Source organism: Cynoglossus semilaevis, chromosome 7, assembly GCF_000523025.1.
Source record: "Cynoglossus semilaevis isolate Cse_v1.0 chromosome 7, Cse_v1.0, whole genome shotgun sequence".
In the NCBI taxonomy this organism is placed as follows: Eukaryota; Metazoa; Chordata; class Actinopteri; order Pleuronectiformes; family Cynoglossidae; genus Cynoglossus; species Cynoglossus semilaevis.
Genome location: NC_024313.1, coordinates 11,270,376 through 11,297,342, shown reverse-complemented (window position 1 = coordinate 11,297,342; position 26,967 = coordinate 11,270,376). Strand labels below are relative to the sequence as shown.

The following is a 26,967-nucleotide window of genomic DNA, read 5'->3' as shown; positions in this document are numbered from 1 at the left end:
AGTAGTGACATAACTGGGTAATTAATCATTTCAAATTGACTTGTTCCAGGACCGATGGAAGTTTTGCCGTCAACGACGTTCCTTCTGGATCCTATGTTGTGGAAATTGTCACGCCAGCATATAGATTTGAGCCTGTGCGTGTTGATATCACATCCAAGGGCAAAATGAGGTACACAAAATGAAGGATGAAAGTACAAACATTTGATGTTAAATCAGCCATGACTTTTATTTACCACCTTATGGCAATTCTCTTTGACCTCAAATACCCCTTTGTTGTTTCCCAGAGCACGCCTTGTCAACTACATCAAGACTTCAGAGGTGATTCGGCAGCCATACCCTCTTCAAATCAGAGCCAGCGGCCCCCACAGTTACTTCATGAAGAGGGAGACCTGGGGCTGGACAGACTTCCTTATGAATCCAATGGTAAAATCACTGATACTCCGTCTGAATGACAAGTAGATATGTTGCATGAACCTCTTTAGTACTGTATAAATACTCTTTGAACTGCTGGAAAACTAGACATCTAAAACACATTCAGCAAAAGACAGTTTAATAGGGAAGAAAGTGTAAAATAGGGTTATACCAATAACTAATAACACTGTGTGCTCGCTGCTTCTCCAGGTTATGATGATGGTTCTGCCTCTGCTGATTATTGTTCTGCTCCCCAAAGTGGTCAACACCAATGACCCAGAGATGAGAAAGGTAAGGCATCATTGGAAGTGTTGGATTCAGTCATTTTTTCAATTAGATTTTTGGTAGCTGCATTCTGGTATTTTCTCTCTCTTGGTTTGTATAAGCTGAAAACCAGCTAACATGTTTTATTTCCTTGTCTTTCCAGGAAATGGAGCAGTCCATGAACATGCTGAACCCCAACCCTGAGCTTCCCGACGTCTCTGAGCTCATGACCAAGCTCTTCTCTGGATCCAAGGGCACCAGTAAAGCAGGCAGCAGCAGCAGTAGCAGCAGCAAAGGCACCAGGTCGGCTGTGAAGAGGAGGTAGTATCTCACTGGACAAACTGGTCTTCAGTCTCCCTGCAGATGCACGAGTTATGCTGTAAAAGCCAGATTGTTATGTGTGCTGGGTCTGTTGTACAGTTTTCTTCATGTACAGATGTTATCAGCACATCTTGGTTTAGCTGTTCTGCTAATGATAACTGGGCAAAGGTACAATGTTCCCATCCATCCATCCTGCCTGCACTGAAACCTCTTCAACTCTGCAAAAGGTCTAACGCTTCATTCAGTCTGTTCTTTGTACCAGTGGCTTTAATGCTCATCAAATTACCCACAAGTCTCTCCTGTGCTAACCCCCCCGTAGTGTGCATTTTATTCCCACTGCTGCTAATACCACTACCTGAAAGAGAACATTTACATACTCAGAGATTTTTGTTTTCAGTGATATGACTGTGAATGATTAATCAAAAGATAAAAATTTAAATCTTATTTAAAGACCACAAATTATTAAAATGCAATGGTTATACAGGAAAATTTGTTTTTATTTAACACATTGACGTCTATTTGTTGGACAGTGATCGTATGGCTTGAATTTACAAGCCGTCCACATGCTAATGTCTAAAGTAAAACTTATTACTGAAGTGTGTGTGTGGGTGTTCTTTGTTTTGTTTGTTTGTTTTTTTAAGATGAAGGTTAGATGGTCTTTAATTTTAATAAAGCTGATGCTAAAGATCATAATAAAGTCACTGGTAACTGTATTTGCAGTAACTGTTTTCTTTATGAAATGACAAAAGTGAATGAATGCTCAACATTATAACTCAAGGTCTTTTTATTCATTCTAAAGCTGGATGTTTGAACACTAAGTCTTTTGAAAAGGCATCTGACTCAGGAACATGAACATTTCTATAATTTCTTACACTCCAGTTGACTGGCAGCCATCAAGGCCACAACTAAGTGACATTAAATAAAACCTCAAATACCTCGGGGTAAAAATCTTAGGCCTCCAGATGAAGAGAATGATCAAAATAAAACAACACTTAAGTTCTAATGCACCGGTCCCCAAACATTTTCTGCAGTGCCCTCCTTTTTGGAGACAGAGCTTACCCCATTCAATAGCATACTGTTTTGATGCATATTGTGATATTTTTAGTCAAAGTTCTAAGTTCCTAGTTGTACATTTTTTAAAAGACGCCACCCTGAGATAAAATAGGGAAATAGTAAGGTTTTTTTCAGAACCCCTAGTGGGGACAAGAAGGAACGAATATTTCTTCTTTGGATCATCCTGGACTCACTAAGATTCAACAGCTTAAATATAAAAAATTAAAATAGTCTTAAATTGTTTTCTTAAAATGTATATTTTGCTGATCATATCACTACACAGAAACTTGGGTTTTTTTTGTTTTTGTTTTTTTTAAACGCCACATATTTCACATTAAGCACAGATTCATCCACAAATCACTTTGGCCTCTGGGCAGAACGAGTTTAGTGGAATACATTTCAGACATTACATCTTTATAAACAACAAAAAAGTGCAGTCATTTACAACAGTACCCATTCATGAGTCTCAGCATTAGCTTTAACAGAAACATGAATATTAACGATAACTCTCACAGGTCGTGTAACCACTGAAACTGATGCACAGAAAAGCACAGGTTAGCCCTTTAACACAAAACTCAAATATCCATAGCAAGAGGCAAGAAACAGAACAACACCCACTTGACTTCTAAGACTCTGTATATACACTGTAGATGTGGAAATGTACAATAATCTTTCACTAAAAGTGCCATGAATTATCGGCAGTAATTCCCCAAAAACACAGCAGAGGAACAGAGGATTAGATGAGATGTAAAATAGAAGTACACAAGGTGTTTGAAAAATACATGCAGCAGGAGAAACTAAGTACTAAGTATTTCATATTTCATGGTATAAGTTGTGGATGTTTTAGTGGCCATTTTTTTAAGCCTGCCCCAGCTGGCCAGCCATGGTTTTGCACCCAGAAATGCTTTTTTAAATGACATTTACTCAGCTTTACAAAACTGTCCTCAGCTGGACTCATCAGTCTCAAATACAACCCATCTGCCAATCAGAGGCTTTCTAACTCAGTACTTTTACCACCAACATGAACAGAACTTACAACACAAACATCACGTGCATCGCGTGTCATGCTGAGAATGTATCAATTTTAAGATTCGACTCGGAGATTTCAGTCCCACATCAGGTCATTAGAAAACTCAGTCAAATATTTGACTTGGAGATTTCAGTCCCACATCAGGTCATTTTGTTGTTGACGTTTGGGTTTTGGCCACACCAGTAGAGCTTGTCTTCTCCTCCCCTCCTCCTCCTCCACTGGCAGAGCAGGAGCATGCGGAAGGTCTTCTGGAAGGTTTTGTTACAGAGGGCGTAGCACATGGGGTTGATGGTGCTGTTGACGTAGCACAGCCAGTAGCCCAGGTGCCACAGCGACGTAGGGATGCACTCGGTGCAGAAGGTGGAGATGAGGACCATGATGTTGTACGGCGTCCATGTCAGGATGAAGGCCAGGAGGATGGCACTGAGGGTCTGGGCGGCTTTCTTCTCCTTCACCAGCACCATCCTCTTCCTCTTGGTGATGTGGCTCTTCAGGGTGGGGTCAAGAGGCTTAGAGGTGGTGGATGAGGCGGAGGGTGAGACATTTTGCACCGGCTTCTTTTTGTCTGGTGGGCAGGGGGTTGTTTCAGGGACAGGGTTGCCATTTTTACCCTTTGAACCAGGGTTGAACTTATAGGAGATGCACTTTCTACTGGTTCTATTTGGAGGAGTGGAGAAATACTGGTCTTCTGTGTAGTCGGTCAAAGGTCCATTCTTGTTACTCTGACCACCACTAGACTGCTCCTTAAAAGACCCTGGGTCCATTCTTGTTACTCTGACCACTAGACTGCTCCTTAAAAGACCCTTCAGGGGTCTCCAATGAAAAATGCTGGTCCTCCTCCTCAGAGGAGGTGTAACTGTTGAAAGAAGTGATCTGGTCTCCTTTTGTCCAAGCCTCTTCCGACTGAGTGGTAGTCTTTGTGGCATTACTCTGGTTGGACGAGGACCAGGAGGCCTGATTCCGATCTCTGCTCTCTCTGGTAAAGTGAAAACAGGAGTTAATAATAGTTTTCTGGGGTTTAATCCCCTCTGGAACGTTATCTGTCGCAAGACCTTGCAGTTCTGCCAGATCTTTGGTCCGTTTTTGTGTCTCCTTGTAGATCCTGCAGTACAGGATCGTCATCACAGAAACTGGGATGTAGAAAGCAGCAATGGCTGTTCCGAATGTGATCACAGGCTCAGTCAGAAACTGGATCTGACACTGGTCCTCAGGCACGTTTCTTTCCCCTACAAAGTACTGCCAGCACAGAATGGGTGGTGCCCAAAGAACAAAAGACACCAGCCAGGCCAGGCCGATCATGACGGCAGCTCTCTTTGGAGTCCTCTTTGCCCTGTAGGTCAGCGGCCTGGTGATGGAGAAGTACCGGTCGAAGCTGATGACAAGTAAGTTCATGACTGAAGCATTGCTGGCTACGTAATCCACTGCAAGCCAAAGGTCACAGGCCAGGTTCCCCAAAGACCAGTACCCCATCAGTATGTAGGTTGTGTACAAGTTCATGGACAGCACTCCTATGATGAGGTCGGCAAACGCCAAACTCAGGAGGTAGTAGTTGTTCACAGTCTTCAGCTGGCTGTTGACTTTGAAAGAAAGCATCACCAGCACGTTGCCAACTATAGTGATTAAACTGACAACTGCTGACACTGTGGCGATGGTTATAACCTCCCAAACGCTGTGGGCAGCATCTGGGATGTGCGATGTGTTGCCAGAGGTGCTGTTCTCCATGATGGTGTGTTGGAATGGTCCTGAAATGAAGAGAAAAACCAGCAATGACACACAGTTGTATGCAACATGCTGCATTTATGATGTTTCTGAAATTCATTTGAATTATCTTTAAAAAAAACTGAATTAATTACTGGAAATTATATTAGCTAAAAAAAATACTGAATTAATTACTGGAAATTATATTATAAAATAATGTGTTTATATAATATATATATATATATATGTGGCCACTTGTAATTTTCTTAGAAAGAATACATACAGTATATATAGCATTATTTGAACAAAACTAAAAAGTAATGTAAACATTTTAAAAATGCATAAATTGCAAATAATGTTTTTTCTCATTCCTTTAAGGTCTATTCGTTCGGAACACATTGGATAATAAATCGAGTCCGGAACTAAATCGAGTTTTTTCGTCGGACGCCTTTCAGTGTAACTCCCGTGTGCGTCACAGTCTAAACAGTACGACGACTACAGCAATGGAGGGAAGAATGAGCCGAGGCCGTGGCGGTAGTTGGAAAAGAGGTGGCCGAGGCGGACACGACGGTGACTCTGCCGGCAGTGAACACCGGGGCAGAGGCCGGGGAGGTCACCACCGTGGTAGGGGCAAAAGAGACCATTATCGTGGTCGTGGTCGTGGTGGAGGAGGCGACCAAGCGGTGAATCTGCACCAGGTCAGACATATACCCTTAGTTAAACAGTTACATTACACTATTAAATATTAAATATTAATATTATTATATTAAGAATAATGCTAAATTCACCAAGAATGAGAATTCAAATTTCCCTTGTTTTTGCTTCGACCATGTCAGTTATTACTTTGGTGCATTTACGTCATTTTTTGTGGCTATTTGTAGATAGTGCAGAGATAGTTATTATATTACTTACATTATTTACAGTAGACGGTATTACCTTTTCCCGCACAATTATATGCACAGTAGAGTTGTACAGTGTAAATATGATAACATGTAAATAAATTAAATACACGACCACGTAAAACAACAGTAAAATTACTTTAATTTACTTTACTTTTATTATTAACCAGTACTTTAACCCCCACCCCACCATCATCACAGTCATGCAGATTGTGTTTGGTTCAGTTGGAGGCAGTAATTCACCATAAACTGTGATTGTGCAGTTGTTGGCTCACACTCTGTGATCATGTCAGCTGGGATGGATTCCAGCTCCTGCTTTAAAGCCCCAGGACGATGAACGAACCAGTTGCCAGACCAACTAATCAGTCGACCTTTAGTGTTTTATCGCACAAATTAAAACCTTACAGGAGTATCATGGTAGTGATCTCACCACCGTGCTTTTTATTGTCGGGCCCTGAATGTGAAAGCAGGGGCATCAGCAGCTTAATTTCCACCGGGGCCGTTCAGATCACTGGATGCTCCTCCTGCTAGGCTAACTGCAGAATTAGACAGGAAACAATAGGTGTTCTGTGATTGCAATCATAAAGCATGTCTTTGGTTCATAGGGGCTCCTTGATTGCAATCATAAAAATCTCATCTGCTGCTTCTGTGGCTGCCATGTGTTTGATGAGATTGTCGTAAAAAAAACAAAAAACAAGTGTTGTTTTAAAAAGGGCAGTGTTAAATACACAGGAGTATAACTGCTGCAGCATGTTTCCATGACAGCGTGATTAAAAGGCCTCACACTCCACACACTGTCTGCAGTGGGAGAAAAAGCTGTGACTCAGACAAATTAGACAGCCTCAGTTTTTACACCAGCTTCCGTGTTACGGGTCATGTCCGTTACCTTGACCCATTTGTTAGTCCTGGCTACCGGCCGTGACTGAATGCTATGTGTTAATGAGCACACTTGTTACACACTAGGGGTTTGTATTGGCAAGAAAAGATCACAGTGGTGTCCTCACCTAGTTTGGTAAAAAATATTCTTTTCCAGAAGGTGGCAGTAGTGCAACAGAGAGTTGTACACTGCTGTAAAGACTAAAAAAAGAAGAAGTGACATCTTAGTGCATGACCCTGATGGTCTGTTGGTTTTAATGTACGTTTCACCACTTTGGGATTTTTCTACTACAACTCTGTCGATGTGTATGTTGTGTTAGAATCAAGATGGAGGAGACAGGGTGGAGGAGGACGATTACAGGGGGGAGGTCTTCTCCAGAAGGAAGCTGGAGTCCAACTGGGATCGTTACAAAGAGTCTGAGAAACAGGAGCCAGGCAATGACGACACGCCCACTAAGAGAGGAGAAGATTTCCAAGTCCTGCTGGAGACCGCAGGTAAGACATGGACATGTTTGTTTCCTTTGACTCCAGGCTTTGATCTGAGTTGGTCTTTAACACCAGGCCTGATGATTTTTTTTTCTAAAGATGTTTGATATAAAACTAAAAATAACAACAGGACAACAGCAGGATTAAAACTAATGGTTTGAGTTTGACTTAATTGTACCAGCAAGTGTCAAATACCGGTACCTTCCACTGAGGTCTGACTGTTTTGTCACCAATTAGTGAAAAGAAAAATGTCCGTCTGTCTGCACACGCTCTTAATTGCTCTTTTTGGACGGTGCCGTTGGACGGCCGTGTTGAAGGGTCTGGTTGTTTGCTCATTTCTGCCTCGGTGGTCTGTTTTGGCAGTGAAGTGAAGTCTCGCTCTACAGCCTTGTAGCCTCTGTGTGTGCGTGTGTGTGTGTGTGTGTGTGTTTATTTCTTATTCCCAACTGAGAAAGTGTCTCTTATTAAAGCACAGGCCCAGATTTATTGATTCCCAGAAAAGAGCTCATCACATTTAGCCCATGTCTCATGTTGAGTTAAATGAGGCAGACACTTACCTCCCCCTCCCCCCCTCGTCCCCCCCTGGAGTGTGTGGCCTGGTTTGCACTCGTTAAAAGACTCCCTAATGTTGAGTTATTAAAATCAGCAGCTGTTAATGTCTGGAGCTGGTAAACAGATCAAACCAGCCTGGATCTCAGCGGTGGCATCTACTGGTGAACTGGCAGAATCACTGAAACGGGACGAAAGTTCTGAAGGACTTTGGCCAACAAGTCTGTCGTCTGTGGCACCTACAGCATCAAACTCTGCACGTTTAAAAAAACACACAGTTGACTTGTGTTTTCTCCAAGAGAATCTTGGCTAATGTCTGGTTTTTGCTTGTTTTTTTGTTTTTTTTTGGAGCAGCAGTACCATTCATTCACATTGAAACTTTACATAGATTTCTGTAAAAAGTAAAAAATAAAAATAAAAAAGGGCAACTCCTTCTTTCTCCCGCAGAGGGTGCTGTAAACACAGTTCTAAAGCCACAATCCGTCTGTCATTAGAAAGAGAAAATTCTTCAAAAGTTGCACTTTTTTCTCACGAAATCATTTGAGAACCTTTCTTTGAATGGTTCTTTTTTCCGTGTGCTGCTTTTCTTTAGTTTTCTTTCTAAGAAGAATCTATTGACTTTCACTGCATACCTGTCTCATTTTCAAGGCTCCCATTCCTTTCTTTTTGAAACCACTTTTTTTTTCTTCCTCGATTATTATTATATAAATGAATTCTTTTATCCAACAGTATAACTCCAAACCCAGAGCATTGACTGTGGTCAATGCTCTGGGTTTGGCGCCTCATGCTGCTGAAGTCTTTACAAGCTAGAACTGGCTCCAAGGTTTTGTATTTGCTGCTTTTTCAGTTCAAGTTCAGCAAACGTTTTGTAATTTTACTTCAAAGAGTCGAGTATTTTATAACAACTACCAGATATTTGATGAAAGGTGCCCACAATACCAGGCTTGTTTTTGTTATTTTTCTTCTTAGGCTAGAAAATATTATTTACATCGCAAATACTGAATAAAGAAAATATTGAATTATTTTTTTACAAACCGCAAAAACAAATGTATTGCATGTAAATATGCATATTTTTTAATTAGCATATATATATATTTGTATGTATTTTTATATGTGAACACCATATGAGTGTCAGTACAATGTGTTCTGTGATTGTGAAGTACTTCACGTCTCGATGCGTTGGTTGGACACATCTATGACACAAGGACAACTCTCACTCCCCCCATTCCCTCGGCCCATTTTAAGGTATTTCTATTTTATTATCCACAGCTCCATGTAATGGGCTGAAAGTCCTTCACTGTACTGTGTGAAGTGGCCATAACTGCCCAGAGCCCGAGTCTGAAGCTGAAGTGTCGATCTATGGCTGAGTCATTTAAATGATGAATATAAATTCACAGTGAGTCCAGGCTTTCACACCAACTTCACTCTGATTTTTTACTGGAACGTTCTAATTGATATTGAATTGTTCAGTGTCCTCTGAAGAGCTTGTGTGTGGTTGGTCTGTGGTCCAGATGTTTGGGCTGCAGTGTTGTGCCTTCATTGTTAGGTCAGTCGTCCAACTCCATGTCATACTCCAGCTCAGCACACGATGCTTAATTGCACGTGGGAAGCTCCAAGACTCTAAGTGTCGTTTTTTCTGGCTAATTAAGGGTAGCTATGAAATCAAGAATTTTCCACGGGGGAAAATTTTTATTTTATCTTGTTAGCAGGATTGGCTAGAACATTGCGGTGAAAAAATAAATGCAAGTGTTTATTATTATTTTCAGATAAAATCATGCGGCTGTGTTGCATATGCTTTTAAAATTTCAGAACATACAGCTAATTGATTTGTATTTTTTCTACACTACTGCATGATTATCTTAACATTCTATGGACCAAATAACGAAGCCATATTCTAAAGATCAGAAAAATCGGTTTGACTCTACACTTTTACTGTTGTTGCGGCTCAACGTGAGACAGATTTCAGTGATTCCACGGCCAAAGAACACAGTGTATAAATATACATCTGAGTAGGTGGAGGTTCCTCTGAGTCTTTCGTGACATTTACAGGTAGAAGCTCCAATAAAAACATCAATACTTACACATTTGTTCACAGGATTCTCAGATCTGAAACGATAGCTGCTTGGACGTCAGTTTGGATCATTAGCATTAGCCAGAGGAGACAAGGAGTTGTTTTGTTTTGTTTTGTTTTTTCTCCCATGCTGCTCGGTGTGTGATTTAATTTGGTTTCCAATAATATTGATGAATTTGTGTTGTTAATATAAACTCAGTATAACATCGACTCTATTTACATTCCTCTGTTTTTTTGTTGTCGTTATTTTTGCATAAAAGGAACGAGTATTACTATTTCTACACCGCAGGTATTCTTGTGATCAACAACAGCCCCACTGGACATGACCTACTGCCCCTGCCTGTGTGTTTGTGTTCATTTAGTGCACTGACGATAATCACTTCATGGTGAAGCCGTTTAAGTGCGCTGCGTTTTCTGGCCAGAAAAATAAAATGTCCAACAGCGGCTAAAGATTAGAGTGGAATGGACTGTTGAAACATCAATAGTGTATTAGCATCGCTTGTTTCTGTCTAAGAGACCTGTCAACACAGACAGGTTAAAGACACACACACACCCCCCTCCCCCCCACGAGCCCCCCATGATCTGTAGGTCCAGTCCTGTCTGCCACACTGGGGACGTGGATCAGGTCAGAGGAGCAAAATGTAACAAATAAAACAAAAGTTTGTTTGATTTTAACAGCAAAGGGATTGAAGACAGTCTTTATCGGTGTAAAAAAAAAAAAAACGACTTTCATGACGAGATGTCGTCCCACAGATGGAGACGGTTTGATATTATTGTGGTCTGATATGAGCGGCGTCTCATATCCTGGTTTGTGCCGCTTCATATCCAGGAGCACAGACAACACCTCGGACCTGAAGGTCCAGGCTGCTGCAGATGAATGTCTTCTTATCTCCTCCCATGTGTCGCTCATATTTATGTGGTCTTTGTCCCTCAGACTCCTGCACTATGGAAGTTTAGGGTTTTTCTTTTTTAGAATAGTCTGCAAACGCTCGTTCCTATTGGTCGGTATAATCTGGTTTTGTGCGGCAGTGACAGCTCTAATTACACTGTTGAAGTTCATTCTCCTCCACATTTGTTAACCGGCTGCTAATTTCCTGCCTGCGTGTGTGCTGTGTGGAAAAATGCTGAGCGTCAATTAGCATCGTGGATAATAGTGGCTAATGAGAAGTTTAATCAGCAGCACGAAGCAAACATAGTATAATATGAAATGGTTGACCCGATATTATGTAAACACACTAAGTCAATATAAGGTACAAATGTGAAATGGTTCAGTGACGTATTTATATAATATATAGAAATGTACTTTTGTTGACCTTTATTTCCTTTTTTTTTTGGAAAATATGGTAAAAATTATTTTAGGCTGATTCCGAGCTATTTTTGTTACATACTTAAAGTCTTACATGTCTTAATACATTTTTACCATATTCTTTTTTTAAAATCTGGCTAAAACTTATCTTTAAAAACTCTTTGGCTAACCTTTATTTGTAAATGCAAAATCATTGGTAATTTCTATATTATTTGATGTGTGTTATTTTAAGTTGAAGCTAACAATTGATTAGATTTGTTTTTTCACCATGTTCAAAAATCATTAAACGCTTTAGCATTAACAGCTAAGATAATTCAGAGTGTCGTTTAATTTACTCTTACTCATCTGAACTATTTTGTTTTACAGTCGCAGATTTGAACCGCTGTTAATTATCGCTGTAACGGACGCCTTATTAATTCCAGAGTGACTCTTCAGTCTGTGGTCGGACGTTTAAACAGCAGCGACAGATGAAGTCACATCAGCCTTTCCTTTCCTTGTTTGACTTATAGCATTACGACTCCGTGTTATTCTGTATCCAAAACACTGTAGAAACAAATGACTTTTGTCCCGTCTCTGTCCACAGTCGCTTTTCCTGCCGTTCAAGCTTTTTATAGCACAACAAACCCACGCTGAGAAAATGTTTCTGTTCTTTGTGTTAACAGTGAACAAACAGAATCCCTGACATTTAAATTGTACATTTAAAAAAGGTTTAATTTAAGGCCTTTTTTTACCAGGAACTTTTGTAGTTTCCCTGTACTCTGATATACTTTTCTCTAGGAATAAAAATCAGTGCCAGGTGAAATTGAAGCTTAAATCACTGCATGAGAGGAATGAGGATTTGAAGCTTTTGACTGAATTCATTATTTTACTGTGAAATCTTGTTAATATCTTTTGTGTTCAGACTAAGTTTCAAATGTTTGGCTTTTAATGAGTTTTGGACTTTTTGAGCTTGTTTTTTTTTTGGCCATCGTTTCAGATTTTATTCCCTTTTGGATAAGAAGAATTTCCAGAGTAGTTTAGGTTTTTTGTATTAAACGTGTATTTAACAAACTCAAAATGTCTTTTGAGTTTTCTAACCCTCAGTTATGGTAATGCTAATGCTTTTTTGTGCCAAACTTTGAGCAGTCATTGTGACATCTAGGCAAACGTTCAGGTTCTTGTCATTTTTTTAGTCCAAAAAATGTCAGTCCCAATTTTTTAGGGGCTTTTTGTTTGTGATCAGGTGATTTTACCACATTTCTTGGCTAGTTTTTTAGCTTTGGTTATTATCTAACCCCAACCTAACTCTGAGTTACATAATCATTTCTTTCTAGTTCAACATTATACATTACACTTGTACTCAGTGTGTGAGGAGGAGGCGCGGAAACAGCTTGACCAAAGCTGGGCTGAAAAAGAAGACCTTGAATCTTCTGAAACTACATAACACTAAAAAAAAACTTCTTTGGTGCCTCAAACACCTTCAGGATCAGGAGCTTCAGTTGTATTTTCTTTTTCCTCTTTTTCATCGACTGAATTTAAGCACACGATGTCATCGAGGTTTTAAGGAGGCAAATTGCTGTTTGTGTGGCTGAGGCAATTTTATTTTGTCAGCTCTCAGTCTTGCATTGTTGGGGGTTGATTGCACTGTTGCTAGGAGGGGTAAATGCACACACAGACACACAGACAGTTCTTTTGTTCCATGAACCTGTGCGTGTACAACTGGGGATGTAAATTGCGGGGCAGCTATTTACATCCTCGTACGGCCATCTATCTGTACACATTAACACAAGGATCAATCCTCGTCCCCCGCAGCCGTAGTTTAGCAGTGCTGCTAATGGGCACCCATCAGGCCTCAATCATAATGAAACCAAAGGAAATCGCATTAGAACGTCAGTGATTCGGATAACTGGATTGACAAACACAAGGACGTTCCTCTAACCGAGACAAATATTCCCAATCATTCCATTCATTTGTGTGTTCCGGTGTTGTTATGGATACTCGATTAGCTGCAGCGCGGACACTGGTGGTGGTTTGGCATCAAAGCGGAGGAATGAGGCCGTTGGTTGTACAGTGAGGGGGAACCACTGCAGGACCGGCTGCTGAGGCCAGAGACTGTTCACTAACGACCAAAGGACGGTCCCGTCAGCTGTGATCATTCCTGACTTTCATCCTTGCCACTCTGAACTTGTGTGTTTATTTCAGAGAAAACTTCTCAGAAATAGGCGTCGCTCTTTGCAGAATAGTTGTCCGGTAATTATAAATAAATAGGCGTCACTCTTTGCAGAATAGTTGTCCGGTAATTTTAGGAATCATTTTGTCATCAGTCAGCGTATGATCGCACTCCTGCCTCAGATTTAAAATAACAGCCAGGAATGTTCTTGTTGCTGCAGATACATGATTTTCTATTGGTTTATTAATTATTATTAATTATCTCCTCTTGTTATCCATCCCAGTTGCTGCAAAAGATTCAACTCTCTGACTCGTACTCAGCCTCTGTCTCCTAACTCTACATCACACTGTCACAGAACCATCACTGTACGTCAACATTATTCTTCACAGAGGAATTTTGAAACAGAGAGAGGGAACGACTGGAAATGTCTTATCATGGCATTTTCCAACATAACATTAAAGAATCCATGTCATCAGTCAAGGACAGTGTCTCTGGAGGTCAAGGCTGGAAGCTGCCGCTAAATGTGCATGAACATGCATAGTCTGTATTATGCAAAGAGGAAACCAAACATTGACAATTAATATCATAAATGTTGGACCTAAAAAATAGAAATATCATCTGGACCCAAATCTGTAAAAAATCAGATTATTCTAGGTGAAAAGAGCATAATAAGAAATAAATAAAATAAGATTACCAAATTACAGGGTGTTTTTAATAATTCTTTTTAGTTTAGAAATTATACTAACATTTCTGGAAATTTGCTTTAGTTATTTAATTTTGTTTGCTTTGCAATGTTTTTAGTTTTCTATTTCTAAAAATATTAAATTTCACTATTAGAAATAACAAAGTAGATAATTCCTCTCATTCTAAGTTATGGGAAAAATTGATGATTTTTTTTTTTGGGGGGGGGTACAGCCTTTAAACCTCTACATTTTTGAATGTGATGGAGGCTTGAACTTCAACATCTTTCCTGAGAAGAAAAAAACACCTCTTCTAAACTGTTGTTCTGGAACAAATTGACTGACATTAAATATTGTGGAGCACTTATCTCTAATATAGTGAATATTTAAATCTAAAGTCTTTATAAGGTCGCAGTGAGTGGGATTTGAGCTCAGCAGTGCCTGGAGTATAAAAGCTGGAGGTGACAGGTGATGAAGCCCAGCGCTGGCTCAGTGATTCATTAGCAGCTCTGGCTGCATGTTCGCTAATAAAAATTTAATAACAGTAGAATTTATAATATGACTTTTATTAAACAGTAAGTGGAGCCAGTTGACAGCTGCTGTTTCATTTCCTGCCATAATAGTCACATCAAAGGGAGAACACACTCACCCTGACACAACGCCACCCCCAAGATTCCAACGGACGCTATGCCACGGCTCTGATCCGCGTTTTCCTCTTTAGTCCGCCGTCTGTCCTCCGAGACTTCAGTCGGTATCTTTTTCTTCTTCTTCTTTGTTGTTGTCGTCTTTTTCTCTCTCTTTTTTTTTTTGGTGCGTCTTCTGTGCTGTTTTGTTTCGCTCACACAGCTTCACACCTTTCTCTCACTCTCTCCTCCCCTCCCCTGCTCGCTCTCCTCTGACTTTTTTTCCCTCTGTGCTCCTCTCTCCAATGAGGTGAAAAACACACTTGTCAAATACGGGTAGGTCATCGCGTCGACTCTCATCCTCAACAGTTGCTAAGATCGAGATGCTTGGGTGAAAAAAACAAAGTTGTTCAGCATCATCTAGTGGTCTGACGGAGCCTGACAGACAGTGTGGTCAGAGACGCAGCAGCAGCAGCTGTTCAGCCGCCTCCATGTGACAGAGCCGTCCTGATGGTGGACTTCACAGGAGGCAGATCACTGAGTGGTAATCAAAGCGAGGGCCGAGGCTCTCTGATGGCCGCAGCTCAGACTCGAGGTGCGTTTTTTTTTAGAAAACAAAGGAAGTGACAAACCTTAAAAGTTTTTCACCTTTTCCTTCAAAGTTTGACAAAGGAGAACAGCGGGACCGCAGCCTCGCCGGTCTTCAAGACGACACAGGTCCAGTGACCTTTGCTCTCTTGTCAGGCTCCATCTGAAGAAGAAAACCTGCTCTCATCCTCACTGCTGCTCTTCACTGTGAGATGTAGCCACACTGCCAGGAGCCCGTCTCTGTAACTGAGCGTGAGGGAGGCAGGCGGAGGTGAAGAGGTGGAGGAGTGGGATGTAGCACGGTTGGAGGGGGAGGAGCTGAGTCGACGTGGATGTACAGGAGGGGCCGCCTGTTTGCCTGTGTGTGTCGTTCACAGCTCTATGTTCTGTCTGATCAGTGAGGTAATGCATCCACAACCACAGGTTCCTCAAAAACACACACTCACGCTCAACTTCATGGTTACCTGGTTGATGAGTGTGTTTGGCCAGCAGGTGGCCTGACTTGAAGGCAGGCTCAGTGACCGTTGAGTCACGCAGAGGTGTGTGAATTCAACGTGCTGATTAGCTCCAGAGCTAACAACAAGTATTTTTCCAGTAGCGAACAGACAGGAAAGTCCTGCGGTGAATAATGGTCATTTCCTTTTAGCAGACTAGCTACATTTGTCAACTTCATACCAGAACTGTTTTGTTGAACACAGCCAGATAATCTACAGTATTCAGTGAGGTGTTAGCGTTGACTTGCCGTGATGTGATGTTACCATTGACTTTTTTCTAATGAGCTGTGAAGATGTGGTTCGTTTCCCATTGACTTTGAAAGACGAAACCTTTTTGGGACTCAAACCTTTTCAGCTACGCTGCCTCCGATGTGAACGACCAACACATCATCAGTGACGCTCAGTTCTGTGGAAACGTTCAGGGCAATTAAATACATCAACTTCCTCTTCAGGGGATAGAATGGTGCAGCGTTAAGACTCTGAAGGTTGTGATGTCATCAAGTCTCTGCTGTGGTTACGTCCAGACCCAAGTCTTCTTCCTTAACCACCAACTATCTTCATCCTTTTTTTATCTTGTTTTTTTCTAGAATATAAGAAATTTGTTGGAGAAATTAAGGATTCAAATGCAACAAAACTAAATGTTAACCTTTACAGGACCTTTTGGGGGCGCTGAGAAGGTCACGGAGAAGTCTTCTTTATGGCTGTGTTTGAAGATAGAAAATTGCGATCAGACGCCAAAGTTCTTTTAAAAATACTGTCGATCATTTCATTGTTGTGCAATTAGTTCATAATGAGAGCTCATTAGAAAGCCTTCCTGCGTACAACGCAGTGGTTCTGTTGGTTGTGGTGCCTGCCAACAAAAACGGTTCTTGATTTGCATCCCAGTTGTGCTGTTTGGTTTTTTTTATTCCTGATTCTGGATACTGTACTTTCACGGTGCTTCAAACAGAAAAACCTTTCACAGAATGTGACGTATCATTGTTCATCTTATTAGTAATCCTGGTCGCAGCCTGTGCTCTGGTCATGTGATGGTCATGTGATGGTCTTGGTCTGACCTGGCCAGGTTGCCGGCCGCCCCTTGACTCAGCGTCAGTTATGATTGGCCTGATGATGGATCTACTGATGTTTCTGTGGTTAAACAGTTTCACAGCCTTTGAAAACTGAGTCTTTGTTGTTAAATGATCAGTTTTATACTATTGCTGAAAAATTAATGATCTGGTAATTAGTGTATTTTGATTTTTTTTCCCTTAAAAAAATGTTTTCGAAAAATGTCCGGAACTTGTGGTTTTGATCCTCACTCTCCATGGTGAAATCAAATAAAGACAAATATCTGTCTTTACATCGCCTGGCCACTAGTCTGAAGGCTGCGTATTGACAACAGTAAAATTCAATGGATGTGAGCAGTGTTTAATGTCACTGGGATTTCAGTTAATGAGCTACAGAGATGTACGGTGATGGCTCGATTTCAGCAGATTATAGACATGGCTGGTTTCACACCCACTCCTCTGACCCCCCGCGTCACCGCCACCGGGTCCTGATGCTCTCAATCACCACAGATTAATTTGAGACCAACCATTTAGAGCTGGGTTTTTTTACTTATTGTTAAAGAAGGAACACATTTTGATTTCTTCTTTCTTTTTTTTTGTGCGTGAAGCACCATTTATCGCGTCATTGCTGTTTCAGAAAAGGTGCAAAAAAAAATACGGAGACTATTACCTGAGATGTACTGAGCTGCTGGAAACTATTTTCCACATCCATCTTACAGCAGTAACTGAAGTGGTCACTATTGTCCACAGTGGAGCAGGTTGCCAGGATGCACCGTGACATCCCAGAGGCTTTTTTTTTTATTTTTTTGACTTCATTTCTTGGATAATGATGAGCGAAAAAATCCTTTAAACTAAAGTCCATATTTACTAAGGCCTGTCAAAATATTGATATGTTGGTTGTGCCCCCAGATAATTCTCTTTTTTTCTTGATGTGCTACATCATCGACAACCTTTAAATCTGAGCCAGTTAATTGAGAAGATCGCGGTTTGTAAAGAATTACCATATTAATCAATGAATCCTCTGATTCTCTGCTTCAATTAAATATAATTGCCCTCTGTCCTTCACACCTCCCACACTGTGATGCCCGCCTCGTGATAAATAACAAAAACAATGGTGATAATAACGCTGCGTGAAGCCCTCGGCTGCTTGTTTTCTCGGCTGTCATCCCACTCCTTCCTGCACATTTCGCAGCAGTGTCAACTCCAGGCCCATTAGCCGTGACCAACCAGACGTAGCGTTTTGTCATGTGTCAGATTTTCCTTTTCTACCACAAACATGTGCCTCAGTACACAGTGTTAGCAGCTACTTGTAACATATTACACTAACAAGAGAAGCTCTGATTCAAGTGGCATTTGAACCTTTTAAAAGTGTAGCCTTAAATTCTTGCTCCTTTCTGCTCTTTATCCTTCAGACGATGAATACGTGTGTGTTTGGAGTTTCTTCCTCGTCCTTTGATTGTCACTTTGTCTTCGGAGGTTCACGTAGGTCAGTGCTTCTCAATTTGCCCAGCGTAACCCTATTTTGACATCACAAATTTCATGGCGACCCCAGAGACATTTGAGTAGCTGTCACATGCGTGGTCATGTGATTGCAGCTGTCAGTCAAGACGCTAAGATATTTTTATATGCTGGTGCATTAAGGTTGGTGTGGTTATAATCATCATTTTTTAATCAAAGCAGCAGTAGTAGTAGTAGATTTTTTAAGGGGACCTCTTTTGAAATCCAGACCACTTCACATGGGGTCGTGACCCCAAGGTTAAAACAACCACTGGTGTAGGAGCTACAGTTCTTTACAAGAACAAGTTCAAGAACCTTCCAGGCAGGGTTTACAGACCATTTTAATATAATACCTTATTGTGATTATTCGACTTTTGAACGAAGTCCTTGGCAATACTTTACTGTAATTATTCGACTTTTGAACGAAGTCCTTGATCCTTTGAAGTCCTTTAAACGTGGAGAGAAATCAAAATACCTAGAAACACTTGAACTTAGTGGCATTTCCACAGACGTCTAACATATTTGCAGAAACTTTATGGGTCTACGGTAACAAAGCCATTGTGAGAGGGAAACCTTGGATTCCATGGAACCTTGGAAATTATAGCAGGTACCTTCTATTCTCTGTGTTATTCTTTGGAAGTACAGGCCATGTCAACACCTTGGTAGTTACAGACGTTGGTGATAATTACTCTTGTAATGAATAATCACTTCAGGTGTCTGTGTACTGACCGGGTCCACAGAGTCTGTCAGACGGTGATCGGCTGTTCAGGTCACAAGAATAAACCTGGGAGAGAAACTCAAACATTTGAAATCCTGCCGTGCTACCAGTCATAATATTTAGTTGTGATTTACACCGCCTCGGTGTAGTTGCTAAAATAAAGATCAACCCTACCAGCAGTAATCATTAATTTGATTAATTTGTCCTTTTCAGGTCCATACCAAATATGAAAGTATTTCAGTAGCTCGTTTACACTCGTTTGTATGTAATTCTTCCAGCAGGATTTTGAAGCTGAACTAAGACGGAGAGATTAAGATTTGTTTTGTTTTTGTCCTTCTGATTATAAACCAGGATTTGTTTTTCCACAACTGTGGGACATGATGCAGGTCCGAACAATCTTGGAACAATAAAGGAAGTGAAAAAAAAAAGAAAACATTTCCTGCATCCATCTTCTAAATCCGATCCCCATCCAGAATGTAGCCGTATTCTACCAAAGGAAACCACCGTGTGTTTGACAGCAGCGGTGAAATATACAGGACATTGTCTCGGTTTATTTGCAGTGAGCGATCGTTTGTGCTCTGTTTGTCCTGCGAGTGTGTTTTCTGTCGAGCCTGGACATAAACCATGCACCCAGTCAGGAATGAGCGTCTTCTGATGACTTTAACTCATGAATAGTGGAATTTGGGATATCTGCAGAGAGAGAGGACCGGGCGCTGCTCCGACGTCCTGGTCTGGGTTTTTACACCGAGGCGTCTGTCACTTTTCATCCGTTCGTGTGTTGGAGGGATTGAACGGCTCAGGCGTCCAGGCGCTGTGGAGCCTTTCTGAGGCGGTCGGCGGGTCTTTATTTAGCCAGTAGTGGGTGCGTTGTTCTTATCTTCATGTGGCCTTTCCTGAGGACCTGTTTGAAGAAGATGAGAAAAACTCCTCGTAGGAATTCACTCGTGCTCACATATCAAACCGAGCACGTGTTGATCTGTCAGCTCATTAGGTGTAATCTTGCCTTTGTTGGCTGTAGAAATTGGCTGCTTGTTGCACATCATTGACCCCCCCCTCGACCCCCCGCTCCCCAACGATCAATATTAGCTGTTTTCCCATCTCTGTTGCTGAACATCTCAGGCTGTGATGCTCACTGGACCAGTGGAAAAGGAAGGTTTATGTCAGTCTGAAGCCACGCGCTCATGTTGGTCTGATTGGCCAGCTGTTCAGGCTTCATCATGGAATTGTCAGAGCGCATCTCAACGGCATCAGCCAAGGTTGAAACCTATGTTGTCCTCAAAGGTTTATTCTTATTTTTATGGAAGTAATTAACGCACGCAGGGCTAGGATTATTTCTGTCGTTTATTCTGACTTTTCTGCTCGGTTTTATTGACTCTTAATTTACTCCTCACTGCTTCAGGCTCCGTTTTGCTGTGCTTGTCCAAAAACAGACGCTCCTTTAAGAGGTTTTTTTTAATGGGGCTTAAATTTGAGGAATTATTGTCGTCAGAAAACGCAGTATTTGAGAGTTTTAATCCATGACACGAAATCAAAACGTGTGTTGGCATTTTACCAACCAAACTTCTTCCGTTTGCTGCGTAGCCAAGTGACAGTAGAGGCAACTACGGCAACAAACATGATCATGCAGTTTAGCTACAGTGCCCTCTGCTGGATTGTATACCACCTCATTTTCCCATTGGTTTTCCCAAATGATGTTTTGAACCGGAAATGTGACCTTTACCAAAAGACAAATTAGAGTAGAAAATCAAATGTGATTGATTAGGACATGTGATTGGTCCACACCTTATCTTCAAACTAGCAGCTAACCAGAGCAAGCCCCCGGAGAGTTAAAGCCGTGCAGAGATGACTTTGACATAAAAACAGCCCCCCCCGCCCCGTAATCCCTATTAAAAGTTTGAAAAGTAAACAGCCCCCCCTCTAACCCTCCGTTGTCTCGCCTGGTTTGCTTAGGATTTTAATTGCAGTTAGCGCAGACAGTAATTACTCGATTTCAGTTGGGCTAATTGGTTTGGCTAAAAAGGCGTGACAGGGCGCCTCCTGGAGGCACTGCACCTCCAAGTACAGTTGACCGGTTTTCACATGACATTGTCCTTTAGGCCGCCCCCCGTCCCCCATTTTCTCTGTTCTGTTTTCATCCCCCAGTTAGTGCCGGCGAACACTTCTCAGCTGGGATTTGTCATGATAGCAGTAACACTCCACGGTGCCTCGGCGCTGCGTACAGTCCCATCCAGAGAGGATGTGCTGTGACAGCTGCTTTAAGGAGGAGCAGTCATTCACCGGCCGCTCACTGCATCTCCAGCAGCAAATGGAAGAGGAAGAGGCAGCAGTGACAGACTGCTTTTCTTCCTCCAGTCTCGTAAAATACCAACATTTCACTGCAGGTGTGAGTGGAAACTGAGCAGCGTCGCTGCCACCTCTGGTCGCTGCGGTCAGCTGTGTGCTGAAGCTGTGGCACCGTCAACATGGACGTGCGTCTAGGTATTTGTAGTTTAGTTTAATTTTAATTTTTTCTCTTCTCTTTTTTTTTATTAGACTGTTAGTAAATGTCACACTTTCTGTGTGGGATGTTTGTCCATTCGTGCTCATATGAGAGACTGGACAGTGTGTGGTCGTTATTGGCTGATGCTCCTCATCATGATGTGTTATACGAGTTCAACAGAAGTCACATCTGGACTGCAGGCCGGACAGTCAAACATATGTAGTTTAAGCACAAAACCAAACTTTTGAGATTCATAAATTCCTTTTTTATAATTAATTTCAAAATGTTATTTGTAAAGGAGAGTAATTCCTGAGTTCAATTTGTTAAATCAAAATCCTCTGGTGTCACATGACGTGAGAGATTATGAAGCAAAATATAATTTATTTGATTGTTTGTCGTTTTTTGTCTTGTTTAATTCCAATCTCCCAGATTTATTGGAAGGCACATGTGGACCAGGCTGCACATCACTGAGCCACAGATAGATCAGCGGCTGTTAATAAAGCATCCAGCCAGTCAGAAGTCAAGAGAAAGGAAACCACGTTATGCAGGAGTTACACAATGGCCGCCGAAGCACTTAACACGCACCGTGATGAGTGTGACGAGTGCTGCTCTGTTTGTTCACACACCAAAATAACTCTGAGTGTCAGCTGCACTGACTCAACTGTTGCAGGGTTTTGTACAATTCACTGAAATGTGAACAGTTTTAACCGTTAACAGAGAGGAGCTGGAGTTGGCTGAGGGTTTACAGCTATTGGTTATTAGGCTACAGAATCCTAATATTGGATGGTCCTAAATATATATATATATATATACTGTATGTATATAAAATATTTGGTGTAAAACTGAAACTATTTTTTAAACATTGTCAGATTACTTCTGTTGACTCTTTTATGTCTAGTAGACTTTGTTTTTATTTATTTTTGCCGACTGTAGGGATGATTGCTGAGGGATGATTTAACGCTTTGCGCTGGTTTGTTTTAGCAATTTTTGCTAAAAAACCTAAGCTATTGTATTTACCTCCACCTTGTAGCCTGGCATTTTATTTACCTGTATATTTTCCATTGCTGTATATTTATTTAATTATTGCCCCTGCCTTGTATCTGTCTGGTGATTGCCTTTATATTTGAACGTTAATAATCGTGCTAACGTGCAGTGCATCTGTCTGTTGCTTCATTATGGCCTTGTTTCAATTATAAAGCACACGTTCTTGAAGGAAACCCAGACGGCCCTGGGTTTCACAGCTGAGACGGAGGCGAAGAATCTCCCCTCAGATTTCTCCCCCTCATTTCCTTTCCTTATTTCTCTCACACACTTTCCCTAGTTTTTTTTTTTTTTTTTGCACTCTGTCCTGTGGAGCGCTGACAGACGCTGCTGCTCTCATCCTCCCTGGCAGCAGTTGCCATGGCGGTGTCAGCGCCTCTGAGTCTACCTGGGATGGTATGTCTATGGACGTGGATCAGGATGAAATGAAACCTGGCTGTGAAGGTGTCACGGGGAGGCAGTTCACAGGTGTCAGGACTTGTGTTTGTTGGAGACATGACTGAGGCGACAGGAGGAGGTGTAGCAGGGGGATTACAGGTGCTATAGAACAGAGAGGAGCAGGAGTGACAGGAAGAAGCAGGAGGAGGAGGAGGAGGAAGAAGAAGATGGGAGTTTTGCACTGGTGCCAACTTGGCAGATATTTCACTTGGAAGATGTTTTTTGTTTTCCTTTGCCTTCAGGCACTGGAGTGGACATGATAAGAGCTGAATGACGTGTTTCACTGTTTTTCAGCTCTTAAACATGAATCGGAAATTAGCAACTGAATGAGAAGGAGGTTCTTGAATGCATCATTGTGATTATTGAAGTGTTCAGGACTGCCTGGAGTAATTGTGCTGATTCTAAGAGAACAATAAGAATTTTGATTGAATAACGAGACACGTGGGAACGACTGGTTTATTTTACCACTCTTTAATGTTTATTTTGTAGGTGACACCATGACTGTGTTTGTGATCTCAATAGATTTCCGGTCGTTCTGTGTGGAGTTTGTGTGTCTACCTGAGTGACAGAAGAAGAACCTTGTCCCCAGGACTGGAGTTGACTCGACTCCAGGTCCATACAGACTAGAGATTAGGTTAACATGACGCTGTAATGTTCCTGAATATGTGTTAGGTAATAAATGAATGGACTGGGACTGGAAACCAACTTCCACATTGACCTGAGCACTGGTTACCAAACCTCTGAGGAGTCATTTTTATTTTTCTTTCTTTGCTTTAAACTACATGCACGATCCAGATACAATTCTTGAGATCACTGAAGACAAAATACACGTCAGCCATTTGTTAAAGTCTTTCTTTCTTTCTGCTTTCATTCACATGTTTTGTACCTGAAACGTGAGACTTATCCTGATCCTTCTTGAGTCAGAGTAACGTGTTCATGTCAGACTTATCCTGGTCCTTCTTGAGTCAGAGTAACGTGTTCAGGAGAAATACAGCCTGATGTGATCCAGTCCAGTCAGGCTCAAGTGTGAGTCCGTTTTTACATGGATCAGTTTTGATCTCTTTTTAAACGTCTGGCTCTTTCAATGAAATCTCCTCAAGAGGAGGTTGGTTTTTAGATCGGCTTCAGTTAAGGAGCTGTGAATTTACTTTGGGACATTTTGTTCGATTTCCCGTCCCCCTCCGAGTGTGGAGTTTTAAGTCCTGATTTAAGCTGTGAGGGGCTAAAAAGGCACCAGTGTTTTTGATATTGGACGCCGTGACTCCAAGTCCACCTCCCGTCAGCCGTCACATAAAGCTGACATTCCCACTGCCTCCTCCTCACCCTCCTCACCCTCCGCCTTCAGCCATTGTACCCTTTGTAATGGCTCTATTCATAAATCATATTTCCCTCCTGACTGTTTGACAGCAGGGAGTCGACCCTGCAGACGAAAACAAAAGCTCTCCTGCAGCTCCTCCTGTTTGACCTCCTTCACCTTCCATGCAGCTGAGCAATGGAGGACAACCGCAGATGGTGTGGAGTGTCCGGAGTGAAAGGAAGAGTTTTCTGTAACATCATGTAGAGGGTTAGAGGAACAAAGTGAGGAGGGAGATAGGGAGGATGAGGGGGGGAGGTGGCATCTGACTGCAGCTCCTGACTGATCTCCCACTGTTGGTCCATCTGTGTGTGGCAGAATGAGTGTAGTCTGATGATCTGTAATCACAGGCTTTGATGTCAGACAGAGGAAATGATAATGATGCTGATGCTGCTGATGCTGCAGCCTCCTGTTCATCCTATACGCTGTTACAGTACAACAAAAAAATAGCTGACTTTCTAAGGAGGAAAAACAGTGCAAATACTAATTGTTGCTGCCATGTCGTAGCTCTCCTCCATTTAAACCCCCTCTTTCTCTGTGTGTTTTTTCCTCTCAGGAGATTCCTTCACTCAATTCCGATTTTTGGAGGAGAAAGGCTGGGAGATGGACTCGTTTACAGGCAGTGAGGTGAATCTATACCCCAGACAATCTGTGTGTCTTCTTTCGCTCATTGATTTGAACGCACACTCTGAGCAGGGAGCGTTTCTCCTCCTGCTAATGTGGCGTCTTGGTGAAATGCTGATGATTTTCCTTTAAAACCAGTGTTGATCTTATTTTAAAATATAAATATAAAATGTATTTGTAAGAAACCAGTTCATCATCCCGTTGTATGTGACGGGTGTGTTTTGACAAGCTCAGTATAATTGTCTTTTATAGTACCTGGAGTATAGGTGAGATTTTTTTTTTCCTGATTCTGACTTGTCACCTATTAGACACCAGTCATGGATGACTTCATCTAGAATCTAGATTACAGTATCTAGATTCTAGATACTGTAATGTATATAATGAACAGTGTGATGATGTAATGTGATGTAGATGTTCATGTAATGTCAACATGTGCTGTCTTGTTTTATATTGTGCTGTTGTTCTCTCTGCAGATGTCGCCTGTGTTTGTTGATCTTCCAGCTTTGGCCCAGACTCTTCAGCAGGTTCCTCTGCATCAGAGACTCCACCTAGAGGCTGAACTGTTGCAGGTACTGATTCAACACATTGAACTGCATCTCCACAGACCACAACCCATCTGTGTTATGTAGTCAGTGATATGACATTAAAATACATATAATGACATATAAAATAAATAGCAAAAACAACCTTTTTTGTCACGTTAGACTATGACATTTTCGATGTCTTTGTTTGCAGCACAGGCTTCAGACCATTTTTACTATTAGACTATGACATTTTCGATCTGATGTCTTTGTTAGCAGCACAGGCTTCAGACCATTTTTACTGCAGTTTTTGACAAATGACACAGTATGTAGTTGTTTGCTATTTTATTTTCATTTGTAGTACAGATCACACACATGGACAGTGTGTGGTGTGTTATTGAATTTTCAGTGTTTTTGATACATTTAATGTTCATCATAGACATCTTATTGCACATCTTGGGACAGAAATGTTGTGGAAGTTTAGAAAAAAATTAATGCAAGCCTTTTTCCCCTCTCTATTCCAGGTCCTGACTCCAGTGGATCTGCCTGTGACCATCCCAGCACCTAAACAGGAAGTGTCCAAACCATCCACCCTCACTCCTGTGTCTGTGGCCTCACCAAAAGCTCTTAATCTGACCAACAAGACGTCTCCAAACCCTGTGATTAGATCAGACTCTAAGGTTTCTTCAGGAGCCGACGTGGAGCCTCCTGTGGACGATGGAGACGAGGATTTGGAGCTGCTGCTGAAATTAGAGAAACCAGTGATGGGAGTGGAAGAGAACATTTCTGCTGTGGTCACAGAGGAGGAGGAGGAGGAGGAGAAGAAGGGAGAGAGAGGGAGAGGGTGAGTGGGTGTTTCCTTACTTTCATAAAATGTAAAGAAAAATGTAGGGAGAAGAGGTGGTGAAGGTGGAGGAGTACCGGAGGTGGTGTTTGACTTTGACGTTAGTTTACTGTGTATGAAGTAATATCTGATGGGGCAGCGGGTGAGCTTGGAGCTAAACTGGAAACGTTACCTTTCACTTTTAGTATCTGACGACATGAAGGAGGAGGTGAAGAAGGAGGAGAAGATCTCACCTCCACAATCTGCTGCCGTCAAGCAGGAGCTGACAGAGGAGGATCTGGAGGAGTGGCTGGACAGCATGATCTCCTGACAGTGTCCAAGATGGACAACAACAAGGAAGAACGTGTGGGGACTTTCCTGCTGGACTCCACGGACAAATGATAAATGCAGCTCCAGAAGCCTTAGCCGTGGAGAGCAACACATCAACTTTAACGCAGACAGACCAAAACTGACTGACCTGTAAACCTTGAAGGACAAAACTCAGCCCTTGCCTTCTGCGTCACCTGAACCTGTTAGAGACGTCACCTGGTGCAAACCTTGGGACCCACCCCAGAGGAGGCATACTATTTGAATGTATTTAAAAAACACAGATATAATATTATGTCTTTTTCATATTTTATTTGTAAGAGTGACTGATGAAATACACCTCTTGAAAATCCCAAGGTTTCACTGTAAGAGAATATATTGCTAATTGATAGCATGTATATTTAACTACTGTATCCAATAATAAATAGGTACGTGAGCTGTCAAAAAAAATATGGCTTTAAAGAGCTAATGCTAACCTTAGCAACGAGCCGTGACAGCCCTCACGGCTCGTCCTTTCCTGCACTCGGGTGTTGTGGAGCCCAAGTTAAAAAGCTAAAAATAACTCTGCATTTCAATTTTAGCGCTATAGTAACTCACTATG

At 41.7% G+C, this 26,967-nt stretch overlaps 3 protein-coding genes across 3 annotated transcripts in view; 2 read left to right on the top strand and 1 right to left on the bottom strand.

Moving 5' to 3' along the window:
- Positions 1 to 1,709, top strand: part of emc7b (ER membrane protein complex subunit 7b) — a 2,754-nt gene extending 1,045 nt beyond the window's left edge. Inside the window, exons 2-5 of the mRNA XM_008313406.3 lie at positions 50 to 169; positions 285 to 423; positions 622 to 702; positions 839 to 1,709. Of these exons, the coding sequence (XP_008311628.1) occupies positions 50 to 169; positions 285 to 423; positions 622 to 702; positions 839 to 1,000 (502 nt within the window). The 3' untranslated portion in view covers positions 1,001 to 1,709. The remainder of the gene's footprint in view (positions 1 to 49; positions 170 to 284; positions 424 to 621; positions 703 to 838) is intronic.
- Positions 1,710 to 3,193: 1,484 nt separating this feature from the next.
- Positions 3,194 to 16,452, bottom strand: chrm5b (cholinergic receptor, muscarinic 5b). The gene is made up of 3 exons (XM_025056846.1): positions 14,443 to 16,452; positions 3,833 to 4,821; positions 3,194 to 3,792 (listed from the first exon to the last, which is right to left on the bottom strand). The coding sequence occupies exons 2-3, from the start codon at positions 4,799 to 4,801 to the stop codon at positions 3,220 to 3,222; spliced, it is 1,542 nt and encodes a 513-aa protein (XP_024912614.1). The 5' UTR covers positions 4,802 to 4,821; positions 14,443 to 16,452; the 3' UTR covers positions 3,194 to 3,219.
- Positions 5,199 to 26,816, top strand: aven (apoptosis, caspase activation inhibitor). Its single transcript, XM_025056845.1, has 6 exons — positions 5,199 to 5,475; positions 6,873 to 7,047; positions 24,628 to 24,698; positions 25,169 to 25,264; positions 25,741 to 26,060; positions 26,246 to 26,816. The coding sequence occupies exons 1-6, from the start codon at positions 5,281 to 5,283 to the stop codon at positions 26,250 to 26,252; spliced, it is 864 nt and encodes a 287-aa protein (XP_024912613.1). The 5' UTR covers positions 5,199 to 5,280; the 3' UTR covers positions 26,253 to 26,816.
- Positions 26,817 to 26,967: the final 151 nt, after the last annotated feature.

What these genes read in the sequence shown, in the direction of transcription:
- chrm5b (XM_025056846.1), bottom strand. Translation starts at nt 4,801, where the DNA reads ATGGAGAACAGCACCTCTGGCAACACATCGCACATCCCAGATGCTGCC. An exon ending in GTAACAAGAATGGACCCAGG is followed by an intron (nt 3,793 to 3,832) that starts GTCTTTTAAGGA and finishes CAGAGTAACAAG; the next exon opens with AATGGACCTTTGACCGACTA.
- aven (XM_025056845.1), top strand. Translation starts at nt 5,281, where the DNA reads ATGGAGGGAAGAATGAGCCGAGGCCGTGGCGGTAGTTGGAAAAGAGGT. An exon ending in AAGCGGTGAATCTGCACCAG is followed by an intron (nt 5,476 to 6,872) that starts GTCAGACATATA and finishes ATGTTGTGTTAG; the next exon opens with AATCAAGATGGAGGAGACAG. An exon ending in TAGAGGCTGAACTGTTGCAG is followed by an intron (nt 25,265 to 25,740) that starts GTACTGATTCAA and finishes TCTCTATTCCAG; the next exon opens with GTCCTGACTCCAGTGGATCT.